At 32.7% G+C, this 14,298-nt stretch overlaps 1 protein-coding gene across 2 annotated transcripts in view; it reads right to left on the bottom strand.

The window, feature by feature from the left end:
• LOC132755416 (probable E3 ubiquitin-protein ligase HECTD2) overlaps window positions 1–13,853 on the bottom strand; it is a gene marked incomplete at its 5' end in the record, with an annotated part of 45,921 nt that extends 32,068 nt beyond the window's left edge. The window contains 5 exon segments of one of the 2 annotated variants that reach the window (XM_060746283.1): window positions 350–367; window positions 2,661–2,722; window positions 7,088–7,177; window positions 13,010–13,112; window positions 13,393–13,853. In XM_060746283.1, the coding sequence (XP_060602266.1) occupies window positions 350–367; window positions 2,661–2,722; window positions 7,088–7,177; window positions 13,010–13,112; window positions 13,393–13,853 (734 nt within the window). 2 annotated transcript variants of the gene reach the window in all.
• Window positions 13,854–14,298: the final 445 nt, after the last annotated feature.

Raw genomic sequence — 14,298 nt, 5'->3', positions numbered from 1 at the left:
AATCTGCAGCTGAAACATTACACATAATTCTTTAGTTGGGTTTTAGGTCATGATGGGCACAGTTTGGTCCTATACTGACTTTATATTACAATTGTTAGTTAATGACCTTGAGTGCCACTTTTTGTGCATTAGGCTGCCTGCCTGAACAAATGGACACCAGTTAAGCAGAAAAATTTGCAATTAATAAGCTAGCCAGGTAGCTTCTTCACATGAAAGCATTTAAAATCTCTTTCAGGATTCAAATTCTGGTCGCAGTAAGAGGCAAGAAATTCATACACCTTAAGTTAACCATGCAAGGAAATGGGGCGCCAATTAAAGAATGAATTACATGGACAACATTTAGTCTTACCATTGCATATGGTTATTCCTATGAAAGCGTTTATAAAAAAAGAAATTGCAAACAGTTATAATATAAATAAATACATGTACAAATGAACAGACAAATATTAAAATAGCTTATTTGTCTCAATTTTATTTTTTGTAAATTTTTAATACAACTCTTTATATGATTCTTATTAATTAAAATTTTACAACAATTTTAGACCAAACAAATATTGACATTTAGTGGTAGGAACTGACCTTGACATGATTAAGTGACCTTGTCATAAAAATATTAAACACTGACCTTGACATTCTTATCAAATTTTGTAGTTTTCCAATGATGTTCTAGTAAAATATATGACCTTGACATGATTAAGTGACCTTGTCATAACAATATTAAACAATGACCATGACATTCTTCAAATTTTGCAGTTGTGCAATGACATTATAGATGGTGATTTTAAGTGAAAAATATGGTCTATTTATACAAAAAGAGTTTTAGGAATTGATTGAAACTTTGATCAGATCTCAAATTGATCTACATTTCAATCCAAGGCTGTTTGTAAATGAAATTGTTAGTTATTTCCATTTTTCATCATCAAAATTTAATTACTTGGTTTTGAAGTAAATAAACAGCTACTTTTTCACAATTATGAAATGTTTCATGAATCTTTAATGTTACATTAAGGTACATTAAACTTAATCAGAATTCAGACTTTTTCTTTGTGAACATAAGTTCTGCTGTGGTTACACTGGATCGATCTAAACTAAAAGGGACTCAACTGATGTTGTTTTTAACATGATTTGACTGGGAATAATTTTTCAAGATTAATGTTCCATTTGATGTAGGCCTAGACCAAAAACTTTTGTGCTAAATTCTTGTGCTAAATTCTTGATCATTAACTCTCTCTGTTTTTCATAGAATAATTATTCTAATTGTAATTGACCCAAATTTGAAAAGCATTGCAACTCTTTTCACTCAAAGTGAGCTTTGAAAAGCACAAAAATATGATCTTCAATTTATTTCTTTAAATTATCTTTTGTGTATTTTTCTGTCTTAAGTGCCGAAGCTGATCTACGAGAGAAATTCATATTTTATGCTTTTAGACCTCAGTAGAGTTCCTTTAAAGACAAATATCTGAAAACTAATTTTTAATTACAAAAAAAAAATCGAATGGTAAAAAGACAGAAGTCAAAAAGTGTGTCATCAAAATGATATAAGACCCTTGATTGTGAACTTTACATAAGAACATTGATGAGTAGACTTTGCAGTTCAAAATTGAAAAGTTTTAAAATCCTTTAAAGTGTTAGGTTTCAGTAAAATTCCACGATTAAAAGAATGGCATATTTAACTTCCATAATGAAAATAACAAAAGATCAAACAAACAATGGTAAAGAATTGTTTGCTTTTCACCAGCTCAATTCAAATTACGTGGCCAACTTCATAAATAATTCAAAGCATAATTGGGAATATCAATAAATTAAACTTGAGAATTAAAAGTCTACAATATACATGAATGCTCTTTATATAAAACAAGAAAGAATGTAATAACTAATTCATCAAATTGTTCATTTATTTGTCCTGAAGTACTACCCACATTTTTCATTTATTTATATGTAAAAACTGAATTATTTATGTCATCAAAATTAAATTTGATGAAAACTGTGCTAATTAAATTTCCAATATATAACAGTCAAACAATACAGTGAAAGGTTCTGTGCTGGGTCACAAGTTAGTAAGGAACTCCGCTGGGGTCGAAAAGGATAAATTATAAATTTTGAAAATCTTGTATAGATAAACCAGGGCACTTAAAAACTGTAAAATGAGAAATAAAATGAGCTGTGTCACGACAAAACCAACATAATGGGTTTGCAACCAGCATGGATCCAGACCAGCCTGCGCTGGTGGATATACATGTAAAAAGCAATTCTAAGCCAAATTTGAGTTAAAGCACTGATATGCTTTTTTCATTTTGAAAAATAAAAATTGTAAATTATTCTCGAAAAAGATGAAAATGAAATTTTACAAATAAAATTATTTATAATGATTGATCTTCAACAAACGGTTAAAAAATCTTGAAAAAATATTTCCAGCACCTTCATGCCGAAAAGAAACTCAGTAGTCTCTTTGTGCTTAATAAAGTCACTTGCTGAGTAGGTCACAGTGTCTGTTATTTTGATCTAAAAATTTCAAAGTATTTAGGTGAATACGTCAGCATGTATAAAAATAAAATCAAAACAGCACTTTTCCTGCCAGATCACAGAATAATGATTATTCGATTATTGAGTAATAGAGTTTCTATAAGTAGGTTATAAAAATACAGTATTAAAATACTTACTTTTTGTCCTTCAGCAGACTATTTATAATACTTTTCAAAACAATTTTCTGTATCTCTGGTGGCTGAAAAAATGAGAAAAAAGACTGTAAAATTTCCTGTGGAATGGACTCGATCAGCATTGACTTTGGACATATTTCACAGGGCTAAAATGTGTGAAACAAGTTTATGTGTACCATAAATGTTCTCTGTAACTAACCTAGACAATTTCTAGTACATTTAGGTAGTTAGCCACTAAATTTTGAATAAAGTCAGCCATTTACTTAATGCACCATTAAGAGGAATCACAATTTGCATGATTATCTCATTTAATAATCCATATCTGTCACTACAATGAAGCCAGGATATTCTACCATGAAGGAATGATTATGCATATGGGAGCTTTCAAACATATTTTAAAAAACTTAAAACGTTAAACAAGAGGGCCATGATGGCCCTGAGGTCGCTCACCTGTATATAGGCCCCCCAACCCCCACCCCCCCCCAAACGTTGCAGGGCCAATTTAACCAAAGGGCTTTTATTTGCACAAACTTGGTAGACGCCCATAAGAAGATGTTTCATGCTAAACATCTAAGCTCTAGCTCATTGGGCTATTTAAAAGAAGATTTTTTTTAAGTTTTTACTATACACATATAGTTAAAAACAATGACACCCCTGGGGCCGGGCCAGTTATGACCCCAGGGTTTTTATTTGAACAAACTTTGTAGACACTTACTAGAATATGTTTAATGCTTAATATCTAAACTCTAGCTATTTGGGTTTTTTCAAAGAAGATTTTAAGTTTTTGCTATACACATATAAGGAAAATCAATGACCCCGGGGCGGGGCCAATTTTGACCCCAAGGTCTTTTATTTGAACAAACTTTGTAGACACTCACTAAAAGATGTTTCATGCTAAATATCTTAACTCTAGCTATTTGGGTTTTTTCAAAAAAGATTTTTTAAGTTTTTGCTATACACATATAAGGAAAATCAATGACCCCCGGGGCGGGGCCTATTTTGACCCCAGGGCTTTTATTTGAACAAACTTGGTAGACACCTATTAGAACATGTTTGATGCTAAATATCTTAACCATAGCTCTTTGAGTTCTTTAAAAGAAGATTTTTTAAGTTTTTACTATATGCATATATAGGGAAAATCAATGACCCCCGGGGCGGGGTCAATTTTGACCCCAGGGCTTTTATTTGAACAAACTTGGTAGACACTTATTAGAACATGTTTCATGCTAAATATCTGTGCTTTAACTCTTTTGGTTCTTTAAAAGAAGATTTTTTAAGTTTTTACTATATGCATATAGGGAAAATCAATGACCCCCTGGGGCGGGGCCAATTTTGACCCCAGGGCTTTTCTTTGAACAAACTTGGTAGACACTTATTAGAACATGTTTGATGCTCAATATCTTAGCCATAGCTCTTTGAGTTCTTTAAAAGAAGATTTTTTAAGTTTTTACTATATGCATATAGGGAAAATCAATGACCCCCGGGGCGGGGCCAATTTTGACCCCAGGGCTTTTATTTGAACAAACTTGGTAGACACTCACTAGAAGATGTTTCATGCCAAATATCTAAGCTCTAGCTCTTATGGTTTTTTAAAAGAAGATTTTTAAAGTTTTTTCTTTCGGTTGCCATGGTAACCAGAGTTCTGCATGGAATTAAATTCTTTGAACAATTTTTAAAGGTGACCACCAAAGGAACATTCCTGTGAAGTTTGGATGAAATTGGCCTTGTGGTTTATGAGGAGATGTCATTTAAAGTAAAAGTTTACGGACGACGGACGGACGACGGCCGACAGACGCCGGACGAAAAGCGATCACAAAAGCTCACCCTGTCACTTTGTGACAGGTGAGCTAAAAAAGCTGTTCAAACATTAGTAATTTCAACGCAACATCAGCTGCGATAATTTACAACTCAAGGTTCACAACACTTTAATATTCTGCCTCAATTTTGCACTTGTAATAATTTCATTGTATATTTTTAAATTTAATTTTCCTCTGATGGGAATGTGGAATGCTGAAGATGGGCTGGGCTGGAGTCATGGGGAGAGGGGATGGGAAGTGGATGGTTGCAGGTTAATATAGGAGGTTGAGTTATAAAAAAGTTTATAGCTAGTTCACATATTATAACTTTTATAGTTATTACAAAGCTTACAATTGCAAGATTTTTAAAGATTTAAATAAACTTGGTAATATTAACTCAACTTGTTATTTTGGCCGTCCAACCGGCTGGCAAGACATACAAGCTGATTCCAGTATACCCCCCCTTACAACTTTGTTGTGCGGGGGTATAATTAACTGGAAATTTCTTTACTTTCATACATAGTTACACTTTTCACATGACTTTCAATACAGAAATAAAACTTTTCAAATAATTTATTCATTAATCATAAATAAAAAAAAATGTTGAAAATATATGCTTTGTATAATACAAAATAAAAATACTAGCAGTCGCAGCATTAATGGTCATAAAAGAATGACATTGAATTGTTACCAATCAAAGTTATGTAACAGAAAAAGCATCGAAACACGAGGCTTTCTGATTTGTCGAGGGGGCATAGTCGAGGGGGCAAAGCCCCAGTGTTTTGATGTTCTTTCTCTTTTGCATCATAGTTACACATAAAAACACGTTCCCTGATTCCACAAACCCCACAAAAAAGTAACCAATGAATGAGCATCTGAATATGATATTTTCATCGCTATCCGTTTCTCTGTTGTCACAATATGTAAACCGCGGACAAAATGAACCAATCAATGGGCATGCTCTGGAGTGTAGGTAATTTATACCTGCACTCCAGGCCATCCTTAAAAAAATGTTTGTTTGCAGTAACCCGACCCAGAATTTTCAAGGTGGGTAGGTAGGTCGATTCTTTTTTTTTATTATTGAACTGTACTCCCAAATAAACATGGAATTTCAAAATGCTGGACAATATATGCTTTGATAATCTGGTAACAATTAATAAATTGATAACTGAATTCTAATTTAATAAGACCTACATTTTATTTCTTCTATTAACCTTTAAAATAACGAAAACAAAGCACAAGGCATAATTTTCTGATTCAAAAAAAAAGATTTTTTATCCAGACCATGAAAAAAAATTTTGAGTAGGGGCAAATTTTGTGAGTCGGTCGCGTTACTGCAAACAAACATTTTTTTAAGGATGGCCCCAGTTACCGCACTGTGCATGTATATGTATACGATTTAACTCTGTCACATTTTCAACAGAAATGTCCCCAAACTATGATACAAGCTATTTTATAGATTACGACAAGAACTTTTAGACCATAGTAGTCACTCGGCTTATTTTTTTCTTTCATTTATTTTCAATCTGAATTGATTTAGCTCAGAAAAGTAAACAGTAATCATATAACAAACAAAACCTAAATCTGTCAATTCTATTGTTTAAACCGGTAATGTTGATATGTGATCAAGTCCTTAACAAAATGTTCTATATCTGTATAACGTCTGTTTACCCAGCTCTTATAATGTAAAAAAATGAGGATTCATAACGTTATTGCTATGGATTCACTTCACAATGTCATATTACGGTGTTCCCAGAATAACTCTGAAACAATGCATTTGTACTGTTTTACAGATCATTAAAAGTATGGGTCATAGCAATTTGTTCTTCAACAAAATGGTTGTAGTGATTCTTATTGCTTGTTAAATTTGCAGTCAATTTACAAGTACAGCAGTTCTCGATTTCAGCACTTACACTGAAAAACTGGTATCTGGCAAACAAAAACATGCAAGCTAAATTTTGAAGCTATCCAGAAAAGCAGCATGTAAGGCTTTTATACTGATGATTTATTTCGAATTCTAAATGACAAACTCATAATTATTGCCGAAACTTGCAGCTGCTACACATAGATATTTTGGAACGGTCATGTCCTAAGATTGAGACAGATATTTTTGTTTCGGCATTGACTTACATATATCATAGATTATTTATTTGATAAAGATACAAATAGAAATTTGGATAAGATTCTTTCTCAAGACAGAAACAGAGATTTGGGAAAGGTCCTTGCTTAAAACAGAAACATAACTTAGGTTAAAACAGAAATAGAACTTTGGAAAAGGTCCTTACTTAAAATAGAAATTTGTAAAGTGTTTTGGCTTATGATTAGATTTTTAGAACAGGTTATTGGGCCTTCTCTTGCTGAATTTATTCAATAGATTTGCTGAGAATATATGCAGTCCATTCAAAGTTTAAGGGATTTTCGATTACCAATAAACCTAGAGCTAATAACAACAATAGAGTGTGCAGGCTGGCCTGGCTCTATACTGATGGCGAATGCTTAATACCTCTAGTTCCGACAGGTTATAGCTTAATACATGTATACAGATACTTTGGAATTGTCTTACTTTCAAGTCTGAAGAAAGACATTTTGGAAAAGTCTTGACCTTGGATTTTAAGTCTTAAGTCACCAACTTACCAATCCTAATATCAAGTCATATACTGTATTGATAAACTCAAACTTCAATCCTGGATCTTCTGTACTTTTATACTCTTTATTAGGATCTCTCTGAAATCAACAACAAATTTTCTCATATTAATTAGTGTCTTAGCAAAAAATACATTACTTTTCATGCATGATATGACAATACCATACTCAGTTCTTGAACAAATTGCCAATTAATTTCAGGTAAATGAAGGATGCACATTCTAGGAAACATTTAAATGAGATTAAAGGTCTGTTAAAGGGGCCTTCTACATGTACCAGACAATGGCTTCATAATTTACACACTTATCAATACAATGTACATGATCTGGGCAAGTTACATAACTGTGGGTTCCCTTTTTTCCAAGTTATTGCCCTTTTCAGCGCTTTGAAAACGTTAAGGTTAACCTAATCAATAGTTATTACTTATCAATACAGTACATAATATTGCTAAATTATATAACTCTGCCATCCATTTATCCCAGTTATTTACCTTTTTATCACTTTGAAAATAGAGCTTTGTATGGTTAAGGTGAAGGAGCCAAAAATCATATAATTTGAAATTTTTACACAGATCAAGTGTAGCACTTAAAATGAAAAAATATGCTAAGGATAGGAAAGAAATATACTCAGTATTACATTTAATATCAATTTTGAGTGTGATTCTTATCCCAATTTGAGTTTTTCATTTTTAGGTCATTTTGCACAATAAAAATAAACATACTGGAAAAATGGGTTGAGGGAATGGTCTTACACTTGCACCCATGTATTATAGGTCAAGACCTACCATCAAATGGTACGCAAATCTTAGAACAATATTTTGTACTGCCATGTCAAAAAACCTCAGCCAAGTCCCTTTAATAAGAAAACCACCAAGCAATAATGTTTACCTTCTATATAAAAGTGACATGAGGTACTCTTTCTTCTATTTAATGAAGTGGCTTTCTATTTCTTAAGCTGAATTATTGATGAAGCAGTGTTTGTGTGCCAATTCAAGACACATAAAAACAAGGTTTCTTTGTAGTTAACATATAAATATAGAATTCTCGCAGCGATATTGAACTATCTATAAGAAAAGCGTTATATATTTAGAATATTTCATGACCCATTTCTGCAATAAATGTGGGTGCTATGGGCTGCAAAGCAGAATCTTTATTTAGAAATTTTGTTTACATATAAACAGAGCAAGATCTTTTTAGTCTCTAAACAATAAAGTCCTCGTGTATTGATCATTAAATGGACATTATTGACTTCATTGTATGAATATATAAAGAACTTTTATTTAATTTTCGAAAGCAACGAAAGTGGCCTAATGCCAGCCTCTCAATATGGGGTCTTGGGTTTGATCCTTAAATATACTGGAGCACACCTTTTAACTGCTGTTTGGTTAGTATTTATCTTCTTTTTTAAATGTTCAAAGCACGTTTGGCTATGTTCAAATGGATGTAATTAAAATAACATGACAACAAACACTGTGCAATAGAAAGTAATTTTAGTATAAAGACATCATAGCAGCGTAACTAATTTTTTGAAGCAATGACATTTGAATCAAGAAATGTGTTATAAAGAACAAAACTATGCACACACGTAGGTAACCATCTACAATGTAAAAATAAATAGTTATGTGAATGTACTAAATTGGTTCTTCACCATATATGCAGCATCGTATACAATGTGTTGAAGCTGATAAGAATTAGAAACATTTATTTACATTTATATTATAAATTCTATCACTCCACGTGATTTTGTCACTATAGACAAAGAAGGAAAAAAACCGGTGTTAAACTGCCAATAAACACTGGTTAGGGACTACTTGTATATGTGTTTTCACCCTCGATTATATAGTTTACAAAGCCTTTTATAGCAACAATAAAAAGCATTTTTATTTATATTTTCAGTTCTTATAACGTTTTCTTTTCATACAATACCGATATAGTATCTCACATACACTAACGCCACATATTTGATCCATATCAGTTAATAAATATTTTGACAAAACGCAGCTTAATGACGTCATCGTAAGTAAACAACTCATTCATAAACAAAATGACGTTATTTCATACATACAAGAATGATAAATGGGGCACTGATGTAAACACAATACGACGTAAGTTTTTATTGTTGAAAAACTTGATAAAATAACGTTTTTTCTCATTATTTATTTTGTTTAATAATTTCTATATCTTTACAACAGCAAGGTGCGAAAATCGAACAGCGTTATACGAAAATCGGCACCGGAAGTTATTTCCGCTTGAAAAAATAACATTAGTGATCTTCCTTATTTTATCGTGGTAGAATCGAAATAACATCGGCCTGAGAGGTGTATATCGGCTATTTAACACCGGTTTTGTCCTTTTGATGCGAAAAAATTAACCACTCAGGCCTACGGCCTTCGTGGTCAATTCCTACGCATCAAAACTCCAAACTGGTGTTAAATAGCTGATATACACCTCTCAGGCCGATGTTATTTCTTAAATACTATATAATGAGCCATATCTACTGAATGTGTTTATAACTAAGTTTTACATTAAGTCTGGCTTGTAATATATAAATCATCATTTTAGACTTAAGTTACAAGCAATATTTGCCTAAATGGAATCAAACAAGCGTTCAATGTTAGAAATGAAATATTCATGTTCAGCTGTCAGAAAATTATGTGATAATTTGAACATGTTATATCTAATCAAACATTGATTTGTCTGTTTTACCGAGGGTGGAATTATGCCATTCACTGATAATCACTAACTTTATGTTATGCATGTTAGTACTGCATTTTATATTCATAATATTACTGATGCAGAAAGGCAGTTAGTTAGTCTGAACTGATAAAAAATGCAACACTTTAAAACGAGGGTTATATGTTACATTGCGGAAAGTTACAGATATTTTAATGTCATGATTTTTCTCTCTCAAAAAAAAAAAACAGCAGATATAATTTTTGTAGAATACCTGAAGTCAATAACAGGTGTACCAACTAACTGCACTAGCCAGGTTTGTTATTAATTCAATTAAAAACTTAATAAAAGAAACAAGAGCTGTCAGTAGGACAGCAACGCTCGACTATTCTTAGTGCTTGATAGTAAAAAAATGCTTGATACAGTTACCTCCTCCTGTTTACAGGTTGGGGTCATGATGGTGAACAAGTGTGCAAAGTTTCAAAGCCATATGTCAATGGACTTTGAAAATATTTGAACTATTACAAAAACTTTAACATAAATTCTAAGTCGAACTAGAAATGTGTCCATAGGACACTGATGCCCCCACATGCCACTGTTCTGTCAATCTTATGACTCTAGGTCAAATATTTTTTGGACTACATGTGCCACAAGTTGAAAACTAAAAATCAACAAAGGGCCATAATTCTGTTAAATTTGGTCGCAGCAAAAATTCCTTCCTTTACTACCATCTACACATTAAGGTTGTTCATCCCTGTAAGTTTAAGCAAAATCTGCCATCCGGTTTAAGAGGAGTTGCATTCACAAAATTTCTACATAGTATATAGTGAAAAAATCAACAAAGGGCCATAATTCTGTTAAATTTGGTCTCAGCAAAAATTCCTTCCTTTACTGCCATCTACACATTAAGGTTGTTCATTCCTGGAAGTTTAAGCAAAATCTGCCATCCGGTTTAAGAGGAGTTGCGTTCACAAAATTTCTACATAGTATATAGTGAAAAAATCAACAAAGGGCCATAATTCTGTTAAATTTGGTCGCAGCAAAAATTCCTTCCTTTACTACCATCTACACATTAGGGTTGTTCATCCCTGTAAGTTTAAGCAAAATCTGCCATCCGGTTTAAGAGGAGTTGCGTTCACAAAATTTCTACATAGTACATAGTGAAAAAATCAACAAAGGGCCATAATTCTGTTAAATTTGGTTGCAGCAAAAATTCCTTCCTTTACTACCATCTACACATTAAGGTTGTTCATCCCTGTAAGTTTAAGCAAAATCTGCCATCTGGTTTAAGAGGAGTTGCGTTCACAAAATTTCGGGACGTACGGACTGACGGACGGACGGACAAGTGCAACGCTATATGCTCCCACATTGTGGGGGCATAAAAAGGGGCATAATTCTGTCAAAATGCTTGATAGAGTTACCTCCTCCTGTTTACAGGTTGGGGTCATGATGTTGAACAAGTGTGCAAAGTTTCAAAGCCATATGTCAATGGACTTTGAAAATATTTGAACTATTACAAAAACTTTAACGTAAATTCTAAGTCGAAAAAGGGGCATAATTCTGTCAAAATGCTTGATAGAGTTACCTCCTCCTGTTTACAGGTTGGGGTCATGATGTTGAACAAGTGTGCAAAGTTTCAAAGCCATATGTCAATGGACTTTGAAAATATTTGAACTATTACAAAAACTTTAACATAAGTGGTTACGCCGACGCTCGGGTGACTGCAATAGCTCTACTTATTCTTATCGAATAGTCGAGCTAAAAATGTGCCCGTCAAATAAATATGATTGTTTTATTTCATACCATTTAGGGATTCAATACATGCATAGATCCCTGACCTGTCTAATTATCAGATTAGTGAATACAATAAGAATTTCACCACAACATATTTCTTAACAATAAAACACATGTCAATATTTTTGTGGTTAAATTTATTGTTACTCAAATAAAAAGTCAAAGTAAGGATCTAACGATTAAACATCAGTCCCTAGCAAAATTAAAAGCTTATAACTATTTTCAATTAACTATAAATATTCTAACAGGGATAGTTATATTTTAAACATCATACAGGAGTTTAATTATGTCTGAAAGAAGCCTTAACAGTTCTTAAAATTATAAGGAAGGTACGTATCAGTCAAAAATAAATGTAGAAGACAATTTACTTATAGTCCCGCATAAGCTCGTAAAATGTTGAAGGGCATTTTCCTGATTGTAACGGGTCATGATAAAATCTTTGATATATATTGTAGTTCAATTCACACTAAGATTTCTGGATCAATTACTTTGATTTACATTGTTGCCATCACAGACATCTATTTATTGCCTATATCGGTTCCTCAAATCTTTACGATGATTAGACGGAGAAAACAGTAAGGTCAATATCAATAATAATTAACTCTGTTAGGTAAGGATATTACTGACATGACCCCTGTGTAGATCAATAAGTATTGACTGGCGCTTCCTTTAAGCTGAAAAGAGCTACTGGCGGGGAAATCAATTTCGCTATAGATAATAGCAGACCATAACACTGACATCAGTTTGATATTCAAAATCATAATGTAAATTCAACAGCCTTTTAAATTTTCATTGATTGCTTTCATATCTGCGGCATACAATTTCTGTTTAAATGCAATATTTCCTTTGTTGTCCCTGGAAACCTGCATTTAAAGGTTTTCTTTGAACTTTGAAAATGTTTTAGTTAATTAGTATGTGAGACCGGGCGAACAATTTTCTTGTAAACTCTATCATCAATAGAATTTATAATGGTCTGCATGTAAATTATTATCTAATGTCACAAAAATATTTGCAGCATTAGGCTCAAAGTTTCCAGCTGACTGAAAAATATCAACTTTACATTTGTGACCACATTGGATCCTTATTTAACAGGGTAAAAATCCTTCAAGGAGTACATGTATACACCAAAATTTTAAAAGCCCTTTATGAAAAACAACATAATGTTCAGCAATGTGCATAACAATATTAATTAAACTTACTCTTTCCAAAATTTTATCAAATATTTCAAAAGTTCTGCTTCAATAAAAAAAAACCTTTATATCTATCAAAATAGGTAAATAAATGTTAAACATAAAAATAAAGGTTGTAGTCAGATTTTTTATGTTTGTAAAGGTTCCATTTTACATCATTATCAATACCTGGTATCACTTCCATCATTCTAGCTTAAAACCATTTTACTTTAATGAATAATGTCAAATAAGAAATGAATACAGTTTGACAGACTCACCTTAAATGCAGCGTTGATCTCTAGAAATGAATCAAAAGTTGTGGAGTAGAACTCCTGAACACTCTTCCAGTTACCTGTCTCTCTAGCTGACCGTACATCTTCCCTAAATAACATAAAATATAATCTCTATTACCGTACATTTGTACATCTTTCCTAAATAACATAAAATATTATCTCTTTTTACAGTACATCTTCCCTAAATAACACAAAATATCTTCTCTATTAAACATCTTCCCTTAATAACATAAAATATCATCTCTTTTACAGTACATCTTCCCTAAAATGCACAACATTCAAGCTCTATTACAGAACGAAAATATGTATAAGCATGAATGCCTGTACATGACATAAATTCTCAGCAATACATGTTCACACAAACCTACCTTAACTGATCTGATGTTTTAGTTCGGACAGGATAGATAACTCTTTCTGCCTGGTTCGGCGATGAATTGCTGACGCCTGCACCAGCATTTGCCGAACTCCTACTAGCGATATTTAAATGAATGTCCTGTCTCGATACAGACGGCCCTTTTGACGTCTTTGATGCTTTTGAACTTGTTGAAACCATAGTATTTCTACTTGATGCCCGCGAGTCAACTGCATAAGATGGAGTAGTGCTTCTTGAAGCAGTGTTTGGCACAGTTAGCCTGGATTTACTGTTAATGGGAGGTAACTCTGTATTCGACATATCAGAGGAGCTGCTACTCTCTGAACTGTGAGTAGAGACCACATTGTTGAATCCTTTCTTTTTGGATTTACTTGAGTTATTAGGTGTAAGATTATTAAAGAAGTTGGCAATGGAATTCAGCCCTCTTCGTCCATTTGACCCCTTTTCCTTTTGCTCCTGAAATTAAAAGGTCATTCAAATTTTAACTTTCCTATTAAAGATTTACATTGTAAGACTCTGAATAAATCTTTTTTTTGTCTACAAAAGAAATTTCTATCAGTATCAAGGTATAGATATGCATCAAAGTACATTGTAATTTAAAATAAAGCAAGAAATGTGACTATACATGATTGTATCATAGTTTGGGGACCTTTCTGTTGAAAATGTGTCAGAGTTAAATCGTATACATATACATGCACAGTGCTTTAACTGGAGTGCAGGTATTAGTTACCTGCACTCCAGAGCATGCCCATTGATTGGCTCATTATTGCTGGGGTTTACTTATTAATGGAAAGCGATAGAAATTTCATATTCAGATGCTTGTTCATTGGTAACTTTTTTCTGGGGCTTCATATTGTGACAACAAGGAACGTGTTTTTATGTTTGACTATGATGCAAAAGA

This window comes from Ruditapes philippinarum, unplaced genomic scaffold, assembly GCF_026571515.1.
Source record: "Ruditapes philippinarum isolate M1 unplaced genomic scaffold, ASM2657151v2 ctg11498_1_1_1_1, whole genome shotgun sequence".
NCBI lineage: Eukaryota > Metazoa > Mollusca > Bivalvia > Venerida > Veneridae > Ruditapes > Ruditapes philippinarum.
Note: the sequence above shows the minus strand (reverse complement) of the source record. Positions and strands in the feature narration are given on the sequence as shown.